Raw genomic sequence first — 23,537 nt, 5'->3', positions numbered from 1 at the left:
TCGTATTTAAGAGCAAGCTTTGCTTATGATTTAAGATTTTGAGATCCATTAACAAAAGAAAAATCACAAGTCCAAGTGGTAAATTGTGTTGTCATGTATCCTATTAAAACAGCATGTCAGGCAAAGTATTCATTCATTATGCCCCTCCAGCATTTCCACGACTTGGGTTGAGATTAAATGGAACAATCGATTTTGTTGGTGACTCATTTGTTCCCTTTCGTTTGTATTCTTCGTATTTTGGGTCTTATTTTCACAGTAAAGTTCACGCTATTAGCCTCAAAGAATCGTCAGCATTTACTGTGAATATGCTGCACTTAAATTGTAAATAATCAATGACTGTAGTGTCCAATTCTGCATACATCAACCCTGCAGCAGCCAATAACACCTGTTGTTAGGCTCAATCCGGCTTCGCTGGCGAGACCAGAATCAGAGTCCTTATGTAGATGGGGTGGAATCCGATGAGCTATGAAGCTCTTGTTCACAGACGTCCAGTAGGGACGGGTCAGCAAGCTGCACAAACAACAAACGATACAAAAAAAACACACGAGAGCAAGACAGAGAAAGTGTAAAGCAATGATGAGACTGGCCGCATTTCTGAGTGATTCGGTCAGTTGAAGTATGCACAGAATTGCATCAGAAATGCATCGGCGGCGAGGCACAAATGTGCTTGTTATCGAGTATTTTAGTTGCAGGGGTTCAGGCTCTGCTGCTGCTGCTCCACCACACAAGAAGCGGCTCTTTGTGCTCCGCACGGCTCCCAACAGTGCATTTAGCTGTGCCGCTGGCCCCGTTGGTAGCGTACACACAGCGCCGGGATTGTGGAGAGGGCCGGTCATGTGACGACGCTTCCAGCTTCAAGGGATGCATGCAGTCTGGCGAGAGTTTTGTGGTCGCCTCGGTTGATGAGCGTTCTCAAACGTTGGCTGGGCGTCATCTTTTTTTCCTTGATTCCAAAATAGTTTTGGGGAGGGGCAGGCGGGGGATGTTTTCCCACATACACAGCAGCACGTGTGTGTGTGTGTGTACACATCATGGGCTAGGATTGAATATGCCTCGTACAGGTTGATAGCACGGTGTAACACGTATTTTGTTCCTGGGTAGTAAGCGTTATTTTCTCATTGATTATGCCTCAAAGTACAGAAAATGGCTATTATTATTATTATTCCCAACACACTTTGCCTTTGGGACCAGGACAATGATATTTAGAAATGTACCTATTTTCAATGAGAAAACGTGGTGTGCCTTTGTCATTCCTTCACATAAAGTCCTGGTCACAAAAGCAAAGTTTGTGGGGAATAATAATAGCCATTTTCTGTACTTTTGAGGCGTAAGCAATTAGAAAATAACATTTACTACCGAGGAACAAAAACAAATTTTGTTACGCAGTGTTCTATTCCGTTACAGTTCTACATGGGAAAGTGCATTCGTTTGCTTGGTGATTCTGACTGTAAGTGCTTTTAGTGTATACCATCTCATCATCGCATCGTCATCAACTGTGATCCATCCACTGCTGGATCAATGCCTCGCCCAGCCATTGCCATACTCCGTGCACCTACTACAATGCTATAATCCGTCTCGCCTATACATACAAGCTGAGTTAATCACTCCACAACAGTTCAATAGTGGTGGTGAGGTCCTACTTTCATATTTATTTTCTGTTTTACTTAACACTGTTGTGTTATATAGCAGTGTTTTTGTGTCATTCACTGCCTCGTGATTTACACCGCACCTCTGATTAGCGCGGTTGGTTACGTATGGTGCGAAAGAAGTTCACCAAACATACAGCATTCATATAGTTCCTTTCGACCTGATTTTTGCGTTTAGTTTGCTGGCTACGTACGGTGCACAAAGAAGTTCAACACACGCACATACGCAGCAAATTGTTTTTAAACCTTAAAGCAGCCAGCCATCTTTTCAACGGACCTTCACAATCGCTCTCACCCATGGTTTGACTCGCGTAATGTTGTTTTCTCTCTTAAGAATTCGTGGCCGTCTCGCGCAACGTGTCCCTCCCACATTAAAGGGGGCAGTGATTTATGGAAGCCTCAACCTGGACATGTTTAGCCATGCTCAGCAGGAACGGCGGAGGGGGGAGCGGGTGGTGGGTTGGGGGGGCAGCACCTATGCCGCACTTTGACCATGAATCACTGCCCCCTGCTATCGGCGGGAGAAGCCGGTCTGGTCCGTGCGTTCCACGCGTCTGTCGTGTCTGCGCGACCCAAATATTTGTTGCATCTTGCTCCTCGGGCCTAAGGTGTCAGACTGCGGTGTGGAGTGTTTTGTCTCGAGTCTCGCTGCAGACCTGCGACCAGACGCGATGACGCACTCCAGCAGAGCACAAGTGGGGGCTGCCTTAAGACAGACGACCGCCATCACTTCCTCCGTGGGGGGGCTAATCATGGCCTTGTTTATTTTGCCCCCTCTCAGGGGATGCCCTCTCACCCCCCCCCCCCCCTCAGCGTTTACGTTAGAACGTATCCCAAAGCAAACTCAAGTTAATTGTTTTTATTTTTTATTGTAAATTTTGTGCCGGTTCAGAATTGTTGAAAAATATTGGGAGAGGTTTTTTTTTTGTACGTACTGAGTGCACTTTTAAAAAATGTTTTTATTGTTGTGAAGTAAATTTACGGTGCATATGTGTATCTAAGTTGCGTATGTATAATGGGACATAATGTCAAAATATACGATCTCGACTTTACGATTTTGTGGCAAGTGATAGCCGTAGACGTTGAGCCAAAAGTGATGGTCGACACGTACAAACAATCATAAAATAATGTTGGGTTCATTGTAAGAATTCTTATTTGCTTGGGAAGAATGGTCTGAACTCATACACAGACGACAGTAATTTCGGACCTTTGCGTGACTTGTCAGCTGCGTGTAAGTCACCGACACAAATCTATGGGTGCCAACAGGCGGGAAGAGTTCTTGTTTAGCCATTTCACGAGGAATTGGACGCTGGGAGAGTATCCCATTGCATGGGATGTCCTGTCAATCCTTTTCACGTTCTTCATCAGGTTAATGGTAGTATTTTAAGTGGGATTTTTTGGGGGTAAAACACAGAGATGGCCAAGCGGCTAAGGGGTCAGAGTGCTAATCTGGCACCGCTGAGATCCTGTGTTTGAATGTGGCTTTCAGTTGCCCATGATTAAGATGGGTTTTCTCAAGTGTGGAGAGTCGAGAACCTCAGCATGATCAACAACGACATCTCACAACAAATAAAGACAACTTCTTTGGTTCTTTCGGTAAAGTCACGTAGAATGAGAATAAAATAGTAAAATAAAATAACACAATAAAATTCTCACGACGTTTGTGTTATTTTATTATTTTATTCTCATTCTACGTGACTTTACCGAAAGAACCAAAGAGGATGAATCCTTGCAGTCACGAAAGCTTTAAATCGAAAAATAAAGACAATTTACATTTGGTGTTTGACGTATTTGTCAGAATTCCAGCTCTGAGACTTCAACATGTCGGTTTGACTGCCACCTAACATTTCTAGAGCAGCAGGGTGTGCGGGGGAAGTGCTGTGCCCTTAAAACAAGTTTTTAAAAAATATCTTTTTTTTCACTCAGCTCGAATAAATACTGTAATTTTGCAAGAGTAAATAATTGTACTTTGTAGACTTTTAGTGAATTGTAAAAAAAAAAATCTGTTAGATTACACAACATTTGCCAACCGTCGGTATAGGTAGTAATCGCGAAGGAATTTTCGTGAAGAATTTCACAATCCTGAGTCATTTTTGGGCACGTTCCTGTTGGCTGGTGGAGCATCGGTGTGCCGTTTTCTGACGGATGGTCGTGGCTGGCGTGTGATTTGGTCTGTTGCTTGGGGTACAGGCTGGTGGTTCGTGAGCAGCTCCGACGAGCAGGGCTGGGTACCGGCTTCCTTTCTCGAGCCGCAGAAGGAGACCCAGGATGAGATCGTCGCCAACGGAGGGAGCAAGACGGGAGAAGGTGAGCTTCACTTGAGCGGGATCTTTACAAATCCAGCCGCGGCACGTGATGCCCACGGGCGTGGCAAGTTCGGTCTCGGCAGAAGCAGAAGCAGATGCGGTGTTTTATTTTTTAATTTCGTGGTGTTAATTCGTGACCCTTTGTTTTCAGTTCAGTGCTGGGTGAAGACTTCTGTGTTAGCCTTAGCTGAGAATGTGACTCGGTTCCCAGGGTTCATGGTGTAGTGCAAAAATAATTGCACCACCATTCCATTCAGTGGTATATAATGTCACTTAGTTAGTATATGGGGGGTTGAATGTATAACACGACAATGAAGGTGAACTTGATCATTATGTTTTCTACACCTGCGATCACCAGGTTGAATATTCATAAAATGTAAACTTCTCTTTGAAAAATGCCATTTAGTATTTTAGATTATGTAACAAATTTAACGTTTAACTTCATAATATTATTATTTCTAACTGTAAGTCATTGATTATGTTTTCAGTTTGTATAGTTTTTTTTGTCTTGGCCAGTTGTTTTTCGATAATCTCAAATCGTGGTTACGCTTGAACAATTACACATTTTGAGCCAGTCACTCACAAAGATGTGCACATGATAACACATATGTGTGCACATGTGAATACAGATAACCTTTACAATGAGAGCATAAACAACTGATTTTTTTGCATTATATTTTATCCTGACAATTCTGCGCTGTGTTGGCGCAAAACTAATGACATTACAGTGAGGAAAAAAGTATTTGATCCCCTTCTGATTTTGTACGTTTGCCCACTGACAAAGAAATGATCAGTCTATAATTTTAATGGTAGGTTTATTTGAACAGTGAGAGACAGAATAAGAACAAAAAATCCAGAAAAACGCATGTCAAAAATGTTATAAATTGATTTGCATTTTAATGAGGGAAATAAGTATTTGACCCCTCTGCAAAATATGACTTAGTACTTGGTGGCAAAACCCTTGTTGGCAATCACAGAGGTCAGACGTTTCTTGTAGTTGGCCACCAGGTTTGCACACATCTCAGGAGGGATTTTGTCCCACTCCTCTTTGCAGATTTTCTCCAAGTCATTAAGGTTTCGAGGCTGACGTTTGGCAACTCGAACCTTCAGCTCCCTCCACAGATTTTATATGGGATTAAGGTCTGGAGACTAGCTAGGCCACTCCAGGACCTTAATGTGCTTCTTCTTGAGCCACTCCTTTGTTGCCTTGGCCGTGTTTTGGGTCATTGTCATGCTGGAATACCCATCCACGACCCATTTTCAATGTCCTGGCTGAGGGAAGGAGCTTCTCACCCAAGATTTGATGGTACATGGCCCCGTCCATCGTCCCTTTGATGCGGTGAAGTTGTGCTGTCCCCTTAGCAGAAAAACAGCCCCAAAGCATAATGTTTCCATCTCCATGTTTGACGGTGGGGATGGTGTTCTTGGGGTCATAGGCAGCATTCCTCCTCCAAACACGGCAAGTTGAGTTGATGCCAAAGAGCTCCATTATGGTCTCATCTGACCACAACACTTTCACCCAGTTGTCCTCTGAATCATTCAGATGTTCATTAGCAAACTTCAGACGGGCATGTATATGTGCTTTCTTGAGCAGGGGGACCTTGCGGGTGCTGCAGGATTTCAGTCCTTCACGGCGTAGTGTGTTACCAATTGTTTTCTTGGTGACTATGGTCCCAGCTGCCTTGAGATCATTAACAAGATACTCCCATGTAGTTCTGGCCTGATTCCTCACCGTTCTCATGATCATTGCAACTCCACGAGGTGAGATCTTGCATGGAGCCCCAGGCCGAGGGAGATTGACAGTTCTTTTGTGTTTCTTCCATTTGCGAATAATCGCACCAACTGTTGTCACCTTCTCACCAAGCTGCTTGGCAATGGTCTTGTAGCCCATTCCAGCCTTGTGTAGGTCTACAATCTTGTCCCTGACATCCTTGGAGAGCTCTTTGGTCTTGGCCATGGTGGAGAGTTTGGAATCTGATTGATTGATTGCTTCTGTGGACAGGTGTCTTTTAAACAAGTAACAAGCTGAGATTAGGAGCACTCCCTTTAAGAGTGTGCTCCTAATCTCAGCTCGTTACCTGTATAACAGACACCTGGGAGCCAGAAATCTTTCTGATTGAGAGGGGGTCAAATACTTATTTCCCTCATTAAAATGCAAATCAATTTATAACATTTTGACATGCGTTTTTCTGGATTTTGTTGTTGTTATTCTGTCTCTCACTGTTCAAATACACCTACCATTAAAATTATAGACTGATCATTTCTTTGTCAGTGGAGAAACGTACAAAATCAGCAGGGGATCAAATACTTTTTTCCCTCACTGTAAGTGTGAGTGGTTTGTTTTTATGGCACGCAAGGCTTTCTCGACCAATATTATGATTCATAATACATTTTTAGGTTAAATCGCTGGAGCAAAATGTGTGTCGTAGAACACTCCTCCGCCCAACACAGCCAATTGATGATAGTTGTCACGTGAAAAAAAGTGGCCAATCTGTGACTGCTTCAGCAGCACCACTGCGGTCGTGTTATTGTTGGAGGGCGATCCGCAACCTTTAAGAATCGGGTGCAGGCGTTTCGCCGCTACAGCCGTCACAACAACAATCATCAGGCAGTTCAACCCCGATGAAGCTTGGAGAGCTGAATGGAGTTCAAAATAACTCGCAAACAAACACCTTGAGAAAGACCCAAAGCAGGAGATCCCTGGGTTTGATCTTCCACGAAAACACGCGGTCCACCCTAAACTGCATCCATACGAACCATGGCAGCTGATGCGGATAGCTGATGCACAAATGGAAACTTCAAATCTCTCCAGTGTGCGACTGTGGTCATCCAGAACAGAGCGTACAACCTATAACGACGCAACGCCCGATCCACAAACACGAAGGAGACATCACGGCGATACACTCCGCTGCTGGTGATGCGGTTACCTGGCTTGACCCCGTGAATGTGAACGAAGAAGAAGAAGATGATGTGATCGGGCAGTTGCCTGCCTACATTGTGTTGTTTGCTCTGATCAACCTTCACACATCAAATTGTGCCTCACTGTGAATGTTGCTCACCTAATTATTCACGTCGCTGATGCTTGATTACAAAGCCCCTGCACACCCCCCCCCCCCCCCCCACCACGCGTTGATTGAATCTGCCCAGCAGGCCGTCCTTGTCTTTTTCCCGTTCCTCACCCAACCTAGTGGATGTTCCTTCTCCTCTCACCCACACGCCTTCCCCTCCCACCACACATCACTGGTCTGCCCTCACCTCTCTTGCCTCCCCCACCCATCCACGACCCCTCCTTGTCTCTTCCTCGATCCCCGACACCTCCTCGCTCGTGGTCAGTGGCTAAGCGGCGAAAGCCGCACTTGAAGAGGCTGGATCGGCGCTGGACCCTAGGGGGCTTCACGAACCGGCACCAGAGCAGAGGTGCGCCCCCTGCTATTCTCCCCCCCCCCCCCCCCCCCCGTCGATTTGCATGCTTCTTATCAAACTTCTCACGCTGGCGGTCTGCTTCTTCCACCCCCACCCCCCTGTAATTGAGCCCGTGTGCAGGAATTTTGATGGGCAAGCCCCTAACAGAGATAAGATTTTGGCATTCGAAATGTATCGCTATAGGAGGATGCTGCGTCCGAACTGGACCCAAAAGAGTGACCAACGTAGAAGTAAGAAAAAAGTTGCGCGTGGAAGAAGGCAACCTGATGATGCAGGCAGGGATGAGAAGGAAACTGGCACTTTTTTGACACACATGTACGGATGGACAAGGGTAGGAAAAGCAAAAGTGAGTTGTTGTTGTTGTTCGTAAAAATGTAAGGAACCGGAAAGAGAGGAGGAAGACGTCGCAGAGAATGGCTCGACGACGGCATAAGAGGTTGGTGCCAGAAAGATGTGCGCACTGCTTGAGAATATTGGCACAAGACAGAGAAAAGTGGAAACAAATCACGAAATGTGCGGTGGACACCTACGGGCTATCTGCCCATGGATTGTGGTGATGACAATGATGATGAAGGAATCTTGGTTCCCGCACAATAATTGTTCTTCCCAGGACAAATCTTCGTTCCGCCCCAGTCAACATTTGTTACCCTGCCGCTTATTATTATTATTATAATATTTTTTATCACCAAATTAGGGTTTGGGTGAGATGCTAAATTGGCTCAAACATCGTGAGGACCAAACAGCTGGTGTGAAGAAGTGTATGGCTCCAGGAAACCACAGAGGCTATGTACTTTTAAATATAATTGAAAAGTCATTTCTTTAGAACTGCTTTTTTGTGTTTAGTTTGTTGTCCTTCTCCCGCACCTCCAATTAGTGCGGTTCTCTACGTATGGTGGGAAAGACTTTCAATATATACACATACACGAAGGCGGACTAAACAGCGATTTCATGAATAAGTTCCTGGGGAAGTGAACATTCAGGGGTGGAACAAATGTTCTTTGACGCCGGCTTGCCTTGTGTGTGCGTGTTCACGACGAGGGCGCTTGTGCATTGAGGTGTAGCCGACTGAAGCCCAGTGAGCCATGATCAAAGCCCTGCAATTGGGCCCCTGGTGCTGATCAAAACTCTGATGTTTGAGTCTTTTTTTTCATCGTCCATTGGCTTCTGTAGTACTCACTCGTTCTGTGGAGCGATTCCCCCCCCCCCCCCACCGTCGCCCCCCACCCCGCCCGGCGAGTGGATGAATTGTCACGATTCAATTCGAGAGACGGCTCTTGTTTTCGCTGCAATATGGTGGCTAGCGTAGCGGCCTCCAGTGGCTGCAGCGGTCAGATTAACCCATATTGCAACGTGTGCAAATATCTAGAAGCATTTTGCGATCGCACGCGCAGTGCTGGTGCACGAATCGCGAGCTCGAGAGAGCGACTGCTGGGGCAGTGTGCGCGTGCACGTTGAGCTTCTTTAGCGCCGTACGTAGCCGACCGTGCTGATCGGAGGTGCGAGCGGTGGCCGTAAAGAGACAACAGCTTCGCCCTTCATTTCCTCTCTCGATCGGTCTGAAAACCGACACCCGATCGTTCCCTCGTTAGCCGAGGCAATCCCGTGACGAAGGTGGGGGAGGGGCAGGGGGGGGGGTGTTACTGTCCCCCCCCCACCCCCACCCCGGCAGGGGATCGCCTCGTTTATTGGAAGTTACGCGTGGCGACCCTCGCGCGATTAAGAGTGAAAAGGATTTAAAGTGAGCGAAACCAAAGAACTTTGCCTCCTTCGAAATGAATTTGCGACAAAAACGCCTCGCAGTTTTAAGGTCGTCGATTAGATCGTCAACGAAGTCATTTGTTTCGCGACGCTGCTTTGGCAGCGGTGGACAAACTAGCACAAATAAACAGAGATCTTCAAGGCGCTCGTCAAAGACACTTGGGCCTCCAAAGAAAAAGGAAATAATAGGCGACGTTCTTGACAATGGCCCTTCACAGTGCATGGAGAGGCCAGAGAGAGGTAGAGTCACTGTTATCTTTCGCACCTCTGATGAGCAGGATTGGCTATGAGGTATAGGAACAATTTTCACAAACCACTATTTACCATTTGACTAAAGGACAGTGTTTTATACAGCCACTGAATGGCATCACCAAACATCTCCGCATCATCATCAGCAGGAAACGCATTCATAGAGTGCAAACGCGACAACCGTACGTTCGTCTCCGAGCAGATTTGTAAACACATCTATTATCTGTAACCTACTTGAGCCAAATCCGAGTCAAAGCAGAAAGTATACATATGTATTGTGTTCGTTGTCACATCAGCCCGGCACAAGAGGATCAATAACAGAGATTGAACATGTGATCGCTGATGCAGAGAGCATGGAGCAAATCTCGAGAAAAAAACTGCTCGATCATCAAATCTTATTTGGATAGGGGCATCACTCATCACATGGCACGTGAAAAGTGCAACTAAATAAATACATATTATTGAACGTACGAGTATTCTCATCACACTTTATTTGTAAAGGAACACTTTTTAAATGCCTGGTGTGGTATAAGCAAATGCTGTCTTTGAGTTTTTTTGATCAGGACATACTTCCTAAAAGTACGTGACAAGGGTGTCTTACGGTGGTGCGTTGAGTTGGTGTGAATCTGCAAGGATATTTGCATTGGCTGGTGCTATTCTGCTTTGAATTTCTACGCATCCACCCAGGTGTTTGCCTGTCACTCGGTCAGTGTAATTCGGTTCATCGTGCACTCCGGTAAATTGGGGTGGCGGCGTAAGGTCGGATGACACGAAACTCGTATTGCGAACATGAAATTACACCGAGCAAATCACTGAACACATTCCGCTGCACGTTTGAAGGCAGCCAGTGTTTGCGAAAACTTTCACTTGCCTTACGATGCACGAAAAAAATTGACATTAAACAAAACAACGAAATCAGAGCGGCCATCACTAGCCAGGACATTAGTCGCTGCTGCTACTCTTGTCGGGTAATGCGACTTCTGTCGGTGGAATTATAAAGTCAGTTAATGCCTCGTTTCTATCGCTGCTGTGGCTGGTTTATACCAGATCGTACTTGCATGTGTTCCTGTAGAAGGGCAGTTCTGAGCTGAATTGCCACTGTGCCATAGACGCCTCCTCAGTACACTACGAGTATGGCTCAGCTTTGCGTCACCTGTGGGAGACCTCCATAAACGAAGGTGGCGTTGGCCCAGATTGAAATGGGAACTCTCTCAAATTGAGGCCATTCACGACCCAATATCAATGCGGTGTTAAACGGGACTGCTTTCTGAATGGACCATGTGCATGTGACAGTTTGTTTGTGGAATTGTCAAACCCATATACTTGGGGTGGAGTGATTCACTTGCATCTAGGAAATCAATTAATTGCCAACATTCGGGGTCACAATTTGATTCGAAGGTCGACATTAAACGTTGCGGTAAATGGTAGCACTGGTAGAGATGTTAAGGGTCACGTAACTCCATTGCATGCAACGTATACCGATTTGAAAAGCGTTGATTATTACACGTGCCATTTAGTGATTGTATTATGGTTGAAAAGTTGATATTAATCGATAAATCTGCGCGTCGTTTCACCCATACTAAACGATGGGCATTCACAAAGTGCCTGTTCGCGACATTGAATACAGTTGTCGACTTCATGATATGAAAAATAAGAATAAGTTTTACATTGCTGGCAAAAAAACAGGTGTTAAGATGTTTTATTGCCAGAAAGGGTAAAACCTTTTCTAATTTTTCATACTTTGATACTGGGAATAAGGTCCCTCGACTTCATGATACTGGATGCACCATGAGGGTGTGTCTTTCAAAAGCCAGTCATATGCATGTGCGGTGGTAGTCATTTCATCATATAAGAGCAATTCGTGGAAATTCCACATTCCCATCGCGGAAAGCAAGTCTACCCATAGAATGACCGCTTTTGACTTCCCATAAATTATAATGACCATAAGCGAATGAAAGAGGCTTAGTTAACTCCTAAACTGAATTTGAGCTTCACAACCTTCTGGCCGCAAGCCACGCGCTTTACCCAAGGTACCACCCAACCGGAAACAGAATATTTATGCACTAATAACCGGTACAATGAAGGTAAACATTCATAAATTATCAGCCACAATCCATCCGCGACTGGGCGAAGGCCTCCCCAAGCCATCATCATCTCGAATAGTCTTGCAATGCAACGATCCATATGGCTCCTGCCCAAAAAAACTGATTTTTCATTGACCTGAGAATTGAGAGAAATGAAAACGGTGGTACTCTCTTGAAGAAAAAAAACAGTCGTAAGTTTGTGTCTTCACGAGCTGAAAAATCGCATCTTTGCATGGAAACAACCCGCATAACCCTCCGTTGTTGATAAAGGGGTCAAGCCTTTTATTTCCTCGACCCCCTCGGTGTATAAAGTAAACAACGCTATGCAGAAACAGTTACTGCACGTAAGGGATTACAAAGGCTGTGACACCCCTGTTTAAGTGGTGTTTTGTCAAGTCGTGGGTAAGGATGCAGTGTTTTGTTTTTTTGTAGTTTAGGCCTCATTGAATTTCCTGCATGCGCAATTCTTTTCCTGTCGCCAGCCTTTGGATGCAAAGTTACTGGCGATAAAATAAGGCCCGGATATTCAATTCCGGGTTTTTTTTTTTCTCCTTTGTCTTGGCTAGGTTCCCCGCTCGTGTGACATTTGGCGAATGGTAGAAGAATATAATAAAGCATCGGAAATGTTTTCCAACCAAATAATTAAATATCTTGTACGATACCATTATTCGGATTTATGGGCGTGGATTTTAAAGAAATATTCAAGACAATTGCTACAATGATGGCCGTTATTTTTTTGTTTGTAAATCACTTCCGATGGAAAGCCAAAAGCCCCAAATCGTTCACTTCGGCAGCTTTAGCGAGGGTTAGGGAAACGATTGCCCTTCTGCGATACATCGCATGGCTCGTCAACCCTAACACTGGCGTCTCCTCCGATTGTTCACTCGCGCAGAAGAGCGGTGCCTGGCAGTGCAGTCGTACACGGCGCAGGACAAGGATGAGATCAGCTTTGAGAAGGGAGCCACCCTAGACGTCCTCCAGCAGGACACCGAGGGCTGGTGGCTCGTCAGGTGAGGACGTGAAGCCACCGCCTGTGTCTGTGCGTGCGTGCACGTGTGTGCAGCGGCAAGCGGTCGTGCGGTGGTTAGCGCACTGCGCTACCAACCCCGGCGACCTGAGTTCGATTCCCGCTCACGACCAGCAACAGTGGTGAATATTTGAACCGGTCCTGGGCCTCCCCTAGTGTTGACGTAACCTCAAATGAATACCTGTTAAGGTGTGTAAACATCGCCACTCGGGAGACAAATGTGTACGGGTGTGGTACTGGCCACCCACCCCCTCGTGTGCCATTCCAGCCTTCATAGGTGCTCGCGAACAGCGCTTGTCCCAACAGTTTGTTTAGATCTTTGTCTTTTGTGGACCGTGCTATTGACGATCAGCTCAGTTTGGATTTCAATTTATAACACAAATAATGTGCAGCCCTTTTAAAATCCACTGCTGGCTGAAGGGATGAAGGCCTCCCCATTGCCTTGCCAGTCAGTGGGGTTGTTTTATTATACTTCACCACGCTGGTCAGAGCATAACAGTGCAGTGCAGGTATAGCCATAATTATTTTTCACGTACATTGTTATTGCGCAGTGCGTAGGTGTGCGTTAATGCGTGGACCACCAAAGGCACGGTGTTTGAAATCCCTATTCGGCCCACGTGAAGGAACGCCATTGGTCCCCCCCCCCCACCCTTGGGCAGCAACCGAAACAACGAAAAGAGCCATTTTTTTCGTATTCGGTAAGAAACTCAAATATTTCAAGAGCCCCAATGCTCCGTGAATACGAGATGGCTCGGGAGCCGCGGGTTTTCCCGACCCCCCTCCTTGCTCTGAGCCATCGAGCACACGGACCGACTGACCTGGCGCCACCCAAACTCTCGCGAGCAGACACCAGGGCCGGCAGGGCTGGGCGCCGGCCTCGTGCCTCCAGAAGGTCCCGGAGGAGCCGGCCACCCGCCGCAAGACCACCTTCCACCCGGTGGAGATCATCAGCACCATGATGGAAGTCAGCAACCTGCCCGGGCGCCAGGCCTCACCGGGCAAGGAGCCACCGCCCGCCAAGGAGGGGAGCCCCAAGCCGACGCCGGCGCCCAAGCCGACCGCCAAGTGCGCCGAGCCGGCGGGCTGTGGCACCGAGAGACGCGCCCCCGGGTCTCCCGCCGTAGCAAGAATCGCCCCGCAGAGGCCTGCGACAGGTCAGATTACCGCCTCCTCCTCCTCCTCTGCTGCTGCGCCGGCTTGCCCCTCGCTCAAGCAGGGGTGCCACGGTGGGAGAGATGTTAACTCCCTCGCCTGGTATGCAGGATGTCGTGGGTTTCGATCCCGACCCTGATGCCTACTGTACAACTTTCTGGTCACCCACAACAACGGAGGGTTATGCGGGCTGTTTCCATGTAAAGATGCGATTTTTCAGCTCGTGGAGACACAAGAGAGAACCGTTTTCACTTCTCTCAATTCTCAGGTCAATGAAAAATCAGTTTTTTGGGCAGGAGCCATATGGATCGTTGCATTGCACGACTACCCGTGGTCACGTGGGTTTTTCTCCGGGTCAACATCACGCGTTTAGAGTATTTTTCTGCGATAAATTTCCACGTGATAAGCCACTTCGTTGAAATATCATTTGTGGTCAGGTCACTTCTGAAAGAGAGCTCCATAGCTTAGTGGGCCTTGGTGAAATAAAAAAAAGTTTAGTTTATTTTACTTGTGCTATGCCTTGCTACTAGGTTTTGCCAGCTGTCCTGTTTTTCTGTACTCTTACCCGCGTATATCAGCAGATGTATGTATGTTGAACCTCTCTCGCACCGTACTTGGCCAACCTTGCTAATCGGAGGTGCGGGATAAGATAATATGAGGCGTGCCCCAAAAGCTGTGCAACAATTCCTCCTGCTATCGGTGCTAATTAGTGGGTGAGGTGTCACAGGAAGTGGTCTCCCAGCCGTCCTTTCATCCGCAGTTTTTCACGGATCAAATAAAAAAGTGGGTGACCAGAAAGTTGTGGCGTAGTCATTCTATTATCCGCATACGCCTGCTTGATAGTATAAATGATTAACGCGGATAAGCGCGGATAATAGGAACCTTTCCCACATCAACACGGATAAGAAGAGCTTCACTGTACAAGCATTTGAGTTGAACTGCACATGACGGCACTGTGGGGGGTCACATGTTCCTCCGCTGCCAGAAAACTCGGCTCCAGGGCGCTTGCTTAAACTGGCTTTGTTTCTTATTTTTTTTCCTCCTCCCCCCTTTTGGCTGATCTTAGTTTTTTAAAATTTATGGATGCAAAAGCCAACGCTGCAGTCATGACGTTTCGCATCACGCCACTACCCTGCGTGTGTTTGCGTGTGTCTTGGTAGCGGTCGTGCAGCGGTTAGCGGGCCGGGCTACGAACCCGTCGACCCGAGTTCGGTTCACGTTAACGGGGCCAACACCAGTGACAATTTTCATGAACCGGTCCTGCCCTCCAAAAGGTCGACACTGGCCACCCACCCCCTGGTGTATCTTGCTGGCCTCGCTAACAGCCCTTTCCCCGACAGTCTGTTGAGGCTGTACGGAGGGGGGGGGGGGGAATCTTTGTCTTTTCTCTTTGGTTCTATTGGGTAAAGTCACGTAGGTAAAAAATAAAATGACAAAAATCACGACGTTTCGGCCACAACGCAAGCGGCCTTCATCGGGTGAAGGGACGAGACTGTCTGGAGGACAGCGCTGACTTTATCCAATAGAACCAAAGAGTATGGATCCTAGCAGTCACGAAAGCTTTAAATCTAGAATCTTTGTCTTGTGTTGGATTTGAAGCAAATTGTGCCGCTGCTGCGATGCGTTCACCGGTGTGATTTTTTGTCTTTTCCCCGCGTGTGTGTTTTCAGGCTCTCCTGAGCTGTACAAGTCCGTTTCCCCAAAACGCGATGCCAGTTTGGTGAGTGTAGACTTGCAGGTTCGTTCTCTGTCTTTCATTTCATCTCGAGGCACATGTATGCTTGTTCCGCAGCAAACATTCCGACGTGACAACGGCAACTCTCCGCTGCGTTTTGGGTCTCTTGCGTTGCTTGCGCTTCACGTGTTCGTGTGGTTGTCTAATTAGGCGGAGCGTCTGAACGTATTCCAGAGACGGTTGCCGTTTCGTGCGTCTCACTGTCAGCTTGTTAGATGCAAGGGAATTCATTGGCACGTTTATTTGCATTGTATTTGCTCATAAACAACGTCGATTCAAGCCTCCCCGAATCTGCGAAATTACTGGGACGTCTGTGAAACTACTGAACATCTGTGAAAAAGAGCTCGAAAGCTCATTGGATTCCTCCAGTATAAATAAATACTCTGATTCTGATTCGTAAGACTCGTTTTCAATTCCACGTGCGAGCACTTCGCAAGTGGGAGGAAACCAGATTTCCTGGAGAAAACCCGCACCTACGAGAGGATGACCCTCGGAGCTCCGTACCGATGGATTCAATCTGCTTTCTGTGCTGTCGTATCCTGGCCCCCTCACAAACCCAGCTGGCGTTGGAAGTTTCACGAATCTCTGCACGGTTCGAAAACCCTCTCCTCCGAGGCGATGGATTGCAGACGTGTCCCACTATCAGTTTAACACAAAGGCTTTCGCGACCAATATTATCCATAATACTGTATAGGTTTTTTTTTTTTTTTCCGTTGGGTTATATCGCGTAAATAGTTGTAATTACTGGCGAAACGTCGTACTCAGATTGTAAATGTTGTGGATCTGTTCTCCAACACACCGGTGTGCTGTACTAGTAATGAATTGGCATGCTCTGCTTACGTGACAAACCTTACTAATTGGCTGTGTCGGGTGGTGGCAGGTTGAACGACACATTTATATTTAGGCGATCTAACCCCAAAAAAAACCTCTATTACATGTATGTGTCCCACTATGCCCACCTTAAATTTCCCTTCAAATGTATAACTTACTCAATTGTTTATGTGGCAAATACGTATTCTGTTATTGTATGTACTGATGTATCGTAGCTTCCGGCCGCACAGTCATCAGTAGTTTTGTACGTAAGAAAGAAATATCAAGGGCCCTTGAGAAGGCCCATTACCTGAAACATTAGCTTGTTATATGTGGCTATTATAATTGATTGTAGTTATTAACGATGCATGTGGTGAGGTTTTTTTACCTACACGAAATACTTTGACGTTGAGCTCGTCAGTACAGCCTTGTTTGGAAATATTATGAGGGTTACAAAGTGGCAGGCGTGGGTGGAAGGAATGATTGTGTGTTATGTATATCTCTTAATCGTGTTACAGTCTTCTCTTCCTTTCCATTGGCTCGAGGGTGACAATGGGGCTTTATAAACCACCTCCACCTTTGTCTCTCCCCTACCAGCTTTGTTGCTGCAGCCACCCTTCGCGGCCTTTCGGTCAACGTCACTTTTTACCACTGTTGGTCCGTCTCATTACTCGTCTGCCTCTGCTTCTCTTTCCTTGCAACTCGAGTTAGCAATGCTCGCTGTGTTCCAGTAGTTTGGAACAAAAAAAGAAGGAAATCAAAGGGGCCTTCATCGGTGCAAAGGAACAATTACGTGTTATTTATTTTCTATACGGCCAGACCCCTTATTTGTGGCCTAATTTATCAATGGGCATCTCTGGGCCATGATACCATCGTGCAGTGGCCTATCTTGTAAAGCAAAGTATTGGAGATACTGCGTTTGCAGTGGCGCACAAGCACATGTAACAACACAAAACTCAACACAGTCATCAACAACACTGTGGCCTTAATAAGAGAAGTATATAATAAGCAACGTTTCTAAGAATGCCCCTTCTTCATAGAGAGCACGTATATATATAGAGAGAGATAGAGTGAATACGTGGATTGGAGTTGGAGTGTGTGCTTTACAGCGTGGTGATTCACTTTATCTTTCTGGCTCGAAGCGTCTCCGATTATATGTTTTTCCTTTTACGACCACAGCGTTATTGACGAAGGTGTGGAGTTTATTGTCGTCTATTTAGTACATGTTTATCTCCAGGATCTAGCAGACAGTCGTCACAGGACAGCCTCCGTAACTCCCAAGCAGTTGCTACGACTTAAGATGTCCTGCATCGGCCTTCTAAACAGCCATAAAAGTGAAGCGTTACCCCTCCGTCTTCCCCTCACGTAGCAAGGATACGTTTATTTTTATTTTTCTCCTCATTCGCACTTTGATAGATACGTAGATAGCCTCTTTGTTTCGCCAGTTTTGTCGTCCTGTGCAGAGGCCTGGACATTGTGTCAAGCTGATTTTGATCGGCTGCCGTCCTTCCACACGCGAGGCCAAAGACGCCCTCTTGGCATTCGATGGTTCGACTTCGTCGGAAACGTCACCGTTGCATCTGCGACCGGTCTCCTAGCGATCCAGGGCTTAGCTCTAGAGGAGAAAGACGGCTGTCGCCTCGTCGTGACACGTCGCCCCGTATTGATGCGCACACTCCAACAAACTGCGCTCACTCCAGTTGGCGGTCGGCATTCGAAGTGAGGACCGCGATTCCTCTCAAAGGAATGGCATCACCCCCGTGGTGGCCCCTCCCCCCGTGTTCCGTGGATACAACAAATCATTTGAAGACAAACAGTGCATGGCAGCAAGAGGAGTCTATGCAAACGCTGTCGGCAAGAGGTCGCACGTTTGACGCAACGGTCCCTCAGCTGACTATGCCTCATGGTCATAGGACAAATGGAAATTAGGGGCATCGTATTGCCTGTCGAGAAGAGCTCGTGGGTTTTGGGCAGTGCACGTCGCTCGAAGGGACGATGTCCGACGGTCGAGATTGACGACGGAGTGGCAGCCGAAGGAGGGAGCGCGCCCGAGAGGACGGCCACTGTGGAGATCGCGCGATGAGTTTGTGCAAGAGCTGCATCGGTTGTCGCATCGTGTGACCGTGAACGATGATGGCGGCTTGGGGTAGTCCGTCATTCATCCAGCAGTGGATAAATCATGGCGGATGATGATGATGATGATGGTGGTGATGGTGGTGGTTATGATGATCAGGACTCCATTGAGGCTGGATGTTTATTTTTCCAGGACAACTCACCAGAGTAACATCATTTCCACATTTTGCAGTGTGTGTTCACGGCGCGCAAGCTCAAGCTACTCGAAGGCCCCGCAGTATAAGGCAACAAAGGCTGTTTCATGTTGTTCACATCCCTCAAGGCCTCAACGGTAGCCCACTAGGCCCCTTAACTCTGCTGCCAGACCCCCATAAACTCCGAGAAGCCTTTAAAACCGTCACGACGGTACTCTCGCTCTCCACATACGTGCCCCACATCGTTACTTGCCAGAGGAAGGATTTCAGCCACTGGGGGGACCCCGTGGGATCTGCTTCCTCGAGTGGAAATCGCTCTCATCGCTCGGCTATCCAGTCGGCCGATACAGCCTCCTTTTGTTACTATGCGCCAACAATCTCGGCAAAATCGTACGCAGATCCGTTGAGTAACACATCACACCCTCCTGGCCACCGATTTTCATCATCCTGAGCGACGTTCTCTCCACCGCTGGATGAAGGTGTCTGCAAAACCGTTCGCCATCTCGCAGTGATGTCACAATGCAACTGCCTCGCCAGCTCCTGCAGCACAAGCTGATTCCATGGCTCCGCCTCCGTTATCGGACGTCCTCTGTGACGCGTGTCCCCTCCTTTGCCTGCCACCGCAACACTCGTCTCGACCACCGGCCGCCGTCCGTTGTTGTGGCGCGTGCCGCCCGAGAACCACTCGGCTTACTTAGCCGTCAACACGATGTCTTTAACTTGCTGCTCGTTCTCCAACCCACGTGGTTCCCCCTTTGCTGATTGTCAGCCTTTAGATCCGAGCACACACCTCTCCATCTTTTCTATGCGTGACTCCACACAGATTTGAACGCGCAAAAAATGCCCCGAGAATAACTCGCTCAAAAGATTGGACTGTATTGGTTGCCTCTTTTTGGTGCTGCTGTCAGCTGCCTTTTGTGCCACCCAGGTGAACTCCAGATTTGAGAACAATCATTGCATTAAGTGCGTTTTGGTTGGGCCTTCATGAAGCTTGGCCTGGCAGCCTTGTCATTAAAAACGCAGTTTATCCCCAAAGGTGTTCCTGCTGGTGTTGGCATTTTGTGCAATTGGTACACACGGTTCCCTTTGTTTCATGAAACGCCGTGTGTGTGCGTGTGTTGTGCGTGTGTGTGCGTGTGTGCGCGCACGTACGTCCGCACTTAATTTTAACCAGATGTGGCCTCACAATTACAGCGGGTGCTGCGTTCACGTTTTAACCAGTTTGACTCCTTTTTTGCAAAGTGTACATTTTTTATCGAATGCGTTTAACTCTAGTTCTCCTCGCAGCTGGTTTAGTATCTGTGGGGGTTTTTTGTGTCTGTGTAAGACAATTCCACGTGACATCATGTGTTTTTGACGTTTTGCAAAATTAGAACTGCCTCGTTTTTATTCGAGCGAATATATAATAACCGGCCAGGGGGCTCTCAGTGATTGAGTGAGCTGCTCATAGTTGGAATATTGTGACTGGTTTGGGGTTAAAGTCAGCCCACCGTTTCTCCAGGTTCGATAGAATGAGTACAAAACTATTTTTTATTTTAAATGGTAAAGCCCACTGAGCTTTTATCTCTTTTTCAGAAGTGACCTGGCCATAAATGATAGCCCAATGAAGTGGCTTATAACGTGGAAATGTATAGCAGCCAAATACTGAACGCACGTTCTCACAATTTTCGTGGGGAAGTCAACAGTGGCTGACCTTAGGACGGACTCTCCCCTGCCATAGGAACATGGAATTTTCACCACTGGCTCAGAGCTGTAAACGGGTGATGAGCGACCGTTTCGATGCTCATTCAAACAAGAAGTCGAATTGACTTTTCTTGAAGCAGATACACATCTAATACCGTTTGTGAAAACCCACTGCCGTTTTTTTTGACGTCTTTTTCCCCCCAGCACACACTCTCTGGGCGTCATTTCGCTGTAACTCGAGCCGTGTATCCCAGACGGACGTTTTTTTCCCATGGCTTGCTCTAAAGCCTTCCTGATGACGATGATGATATATTCCTTGGCTCGAATCCCGCCCAACCACTGCATTGAGGCAGTACAAGGAAATGGCTGTTTACATAGCGGCTCCGCAGTGAAGCGCACGCGCGCTCCCCGCTCCTTTCCCGGCTTCCGCCGTCCTGTGCACAACTGCGATCGGGCACAAAACGGCGCTCTCCGCCGCTGTGCGAGGCTTGGAAAGTAAATTAAATAAATAACCGGGGGGGGGGGGGGGGCATATTTCCTTTTGGGCGTCCTTCCCCGGCCCGCCGCCGTTGTTGCGGAGAGGCTATCGCCGTCACAGAGGGGTGTCAAGTTGCGAGGAGGCGGACTAAAATAAGGACTCGCGGTCGGGCTACTACAATAGCGCGACTGCGTCGAGCTGCGCCGATGTGGAGAGCCTGTCTCGGAGGCGCCGAGAACGATTATGCCTCCATCACCGTGAGTAGCCGCGAGCTCCCGCTCTCTGCCCGTTGCGGGGAAATGTTTTGCACGAGAGGCCGAGGAGACCCGTCTCTCGGGGAACGGGGAATGGACGAGCGAGCGCACACGCTGCCGATTAGCGCGGTCGGCTACGCGCGGTTGTGCGCAAAAGGAAGTTCAGCGCACAAACAGCCGCCCGCTCGCCTCTCCCTGTGCAGAGTATTCTTATTCTTACCGCTCAGCTTCTCTGCACTTTAATTCTGTTGTGTGTGCGTGTGTGTGTGTTTTGTGCTTAAAAGACGTGAGGTTATCACAGGCGTGAAGTTACTTTCGTTGCGAATTGTCGAGCTTCCGTGTCCCCGGAGTTGTGTTTCTCACCGCTCTCTACGGTTTCGTAAATTTACTGCGGCTAACTCCTCGGAACGTTGGAGGCATGGAGAGAAGGGTTAAATTTGCGCTCAAGGTGATGTTCTGCTTTAGATCAATGTTGGTCATGTTTTTGCTTTTGGAAAGAATTTCTCTGATGTTTTTTTTATGGCTATAAACTTTGTCTTTAGCTTTCTTATCTCTGTTTTTGTGCCTTGCGGTGTACCAAATAACGTTTCCACTCTTACTCTGTTTTAAATTCTTTCACAAACATTTTCCCTGCACTGCTGTCTCTCTGCTGTCGAAGGGAGTTTAGTCCGGGGAATACAGAGATTGTGGTTTTGATTGAATAAAGTTTCTCAGCCACAAAATGTGGCTGTTTTACTTTTGATGTGCATGCTAAGGATCGCACTGAGAGACAGAGAAAGGGGAATACGTGGATCAGGGAACGTTCACAAGTTATGAACGTCATACTGACTTGTCACGAAAAGTGAGTGCTCTTGGTCAGGACACAGCTAAGAGAGATGATGCCTGATGGAAGAGACTGTTGAAGGAGTGGCAGCCACAGGAAGGGAATTTGCCCAAGTAGATGGATCATGGCATTCCAAGGAGGTGTGAGATCACAGTGGCGTTGGGGTGGCCTCCATCCAGTTGGTGGCTAGATCAGGGCTGATGGTGGTGGTGGTGACTTTGATATCGTTAGGGTGGTGGTATTATTGTTCAAAGAGGAAGCCACAAGGGCCGACTGTAGGAGTGGAGTAACACAGTGTTCCAACAATCGCAGTGTGTATATAACTTTGAGCTAATATAAAGATATATCCTCTTTGATATAAATCTTACAAATGGTTTGTTTTGAGAACTTTGTGACTGTTTCTGTAAACAGTGTTACAGTTACATACACGACTTAATTTATATTTCACAATTCTCGTATTATCTCTGTGCTGTGTACGTTAGCAGCTTATTGCTGTTCGCAAGTACAGTGGCAGGTTTATTTTTGGTATCTCCACCCCCTTGGTAACTTATGTGTGTGTGTGTATAAAAACGTTGTGTGTGTGTAAGTCTTATGAGGAGCGGTGGCACATTGGTTAGCACGCTGCACTACGAACCCAGCGACCCGAGTTCAATTTCTGCTCACGGCCAACACCGGTGATGGTTATCTGAACCGGTCGTGGGCCTCCCATAGGTCGACTCAACCTCAAAGGAGTACCTGGTGCAGTGTGTAAACATCACCGCTCGGGAGACTTAGGTGGTCGGCCGTGATGCTGGCCACCCACCCCCTCGTGTACCTTGCTGGGATTCATTGGTGATCACTAACAGCACTCTCGCCAAAAGTCTGTTCAGGCTAAAGGGAGATCGTTGTGTTTGTGTGAGGCTTAATGTGTGTACCTTGTATGGGCCTCTCCTAAGAATGAACGTCTGGTGTAGTGTGACAACACTGAGGGAGACAAAGGTGGCCAGGAGTTTATGGAGCGAGCTTTACCGTTGCAGCACAGTATTTTTAAACAAAATCTAAATTGAAAGGGGTGAAATATTGCAAAACTGCAGTAAACACGTGGCCTTAAAAAAAGATAAACGCATGCGTAGTCTACGATTTTGGACGGGCATCATGTTTTACTCCAGCGACTAGGCTGACTAAACTAAATAATGATAGTTTGTGTACTTTCACAAATATCCATGGCACTCTGAGCCAATGGCAGTTGATTGTGAATTACGCCGACTCGTAACTTGGAGTTATTTTTACACGTTGGTTAACCTGGTGTAGAAAAAGTCAGCGACAGGCTTGTAAATTAAGGTAGCCAGGAGTGCTTGTGCCTGCCTGTGTGTGCGCGCATTTCCGCGTGTGTGTTTACATAGTGGCAAGCTGTTTAGTTCACTGCATTACGACTACGAACACGAGTTCCTGGCCAGGATTCATTTCAGCCAGAAGACTGCCCGGAAAATACATCCGCACCCGGCACACCACATCCGTTATACCTTTGGATGTGTCTGTTGCTACTGGTCAGGTTCCACCTACTTCCCGCTTACCGGCGAGCTGTAAAATATTCAGTGAGGAATAAAGGTCTGGGGTTCGATTCCAAACCTTGCATGTCACAAGTAGCATTTGGAGTCTGCTCCTACCCTAGGTGCTCCTCTAAGTCAGCTCCGCCTAATATGAGTGCCCATTAGCTACGTAACGAAGCATCGAATCAGCAATCAACATCGACTCTTTTGCGCGTGACGCCTGGGTCACATCATGTGTTTCAGAGTTGATCGTGATGTATTCAAATAATATTACATTTAGCCCGATGGACCACACAGAACTTCACGGAAAGCA

The 23,537-nt window shown here is 47.3% G+C and overlaps 1 protein-coding gene across 7 annotated transcripts in view; it reads left to right on the top strand.

The window, feature by feature from the left end:
- SH3PXD2A (SH3 and PX domains 2A) overlaps positions 1 to 23,537 on the top strand; it is a 127,702-nt gene that overhangs the window by 91,538 nt on the left and 12,627 nt on the right. For 5 of the 7 annotated variants that reach the window (XM_032952159.2, XM_032952158.2, XM_032952157.2 and 2 more), the window contains 5 exons: positions 3,837 to 3,953; positions 7,286 to 7,369; positions 12,359 to 12,476; positions 13,340 to 13,647; positions 15,316 to 15,383. In XM_032952159.2, the coding sequence (XP_032808050.2) occupies positions 3,837 to 3,953; positions 7,286 to 7,369; positions 12,359 to 12,476; positions 13,340 to 13,647; positions 15,316 to 15,383 (695 nt within the window). The remainder of the gene's footprint in view (positions 1 to 3,836; positions 3,954 to 7,285; positions 7,370 to 12,358; positions 12,477 to 13,339; positions 13,648 to 15,315; positions 15,384 to 23,537) is intronic. The other 2 variants (XM_032952160.2, XM_032952161.2) reach the window with 2 other exon arrangements.

The sequence above is a fragment of the Petromyzon marinus genome, chromosome 11 (genome assembly GCF_048934315.1).
Source record: "Petromyzon marinus isolate PM22_M1 ecotype Great Lakes invasive population chromosome 11, UKy_Petmar_22M1.pri1.0, whole genome shotgun sequence".
NCBI classification, from domain to species: domain Eukaryota; kingdom Metazoa; phylum Chordata; class Hyperoartia; order Petromyzontiformes; family Petromyzontidae; genus Petromyzon; species Petromyzon marinus.
This window is presented reverse-complemented; position numbering and strand designations above follow the sequence as displayed.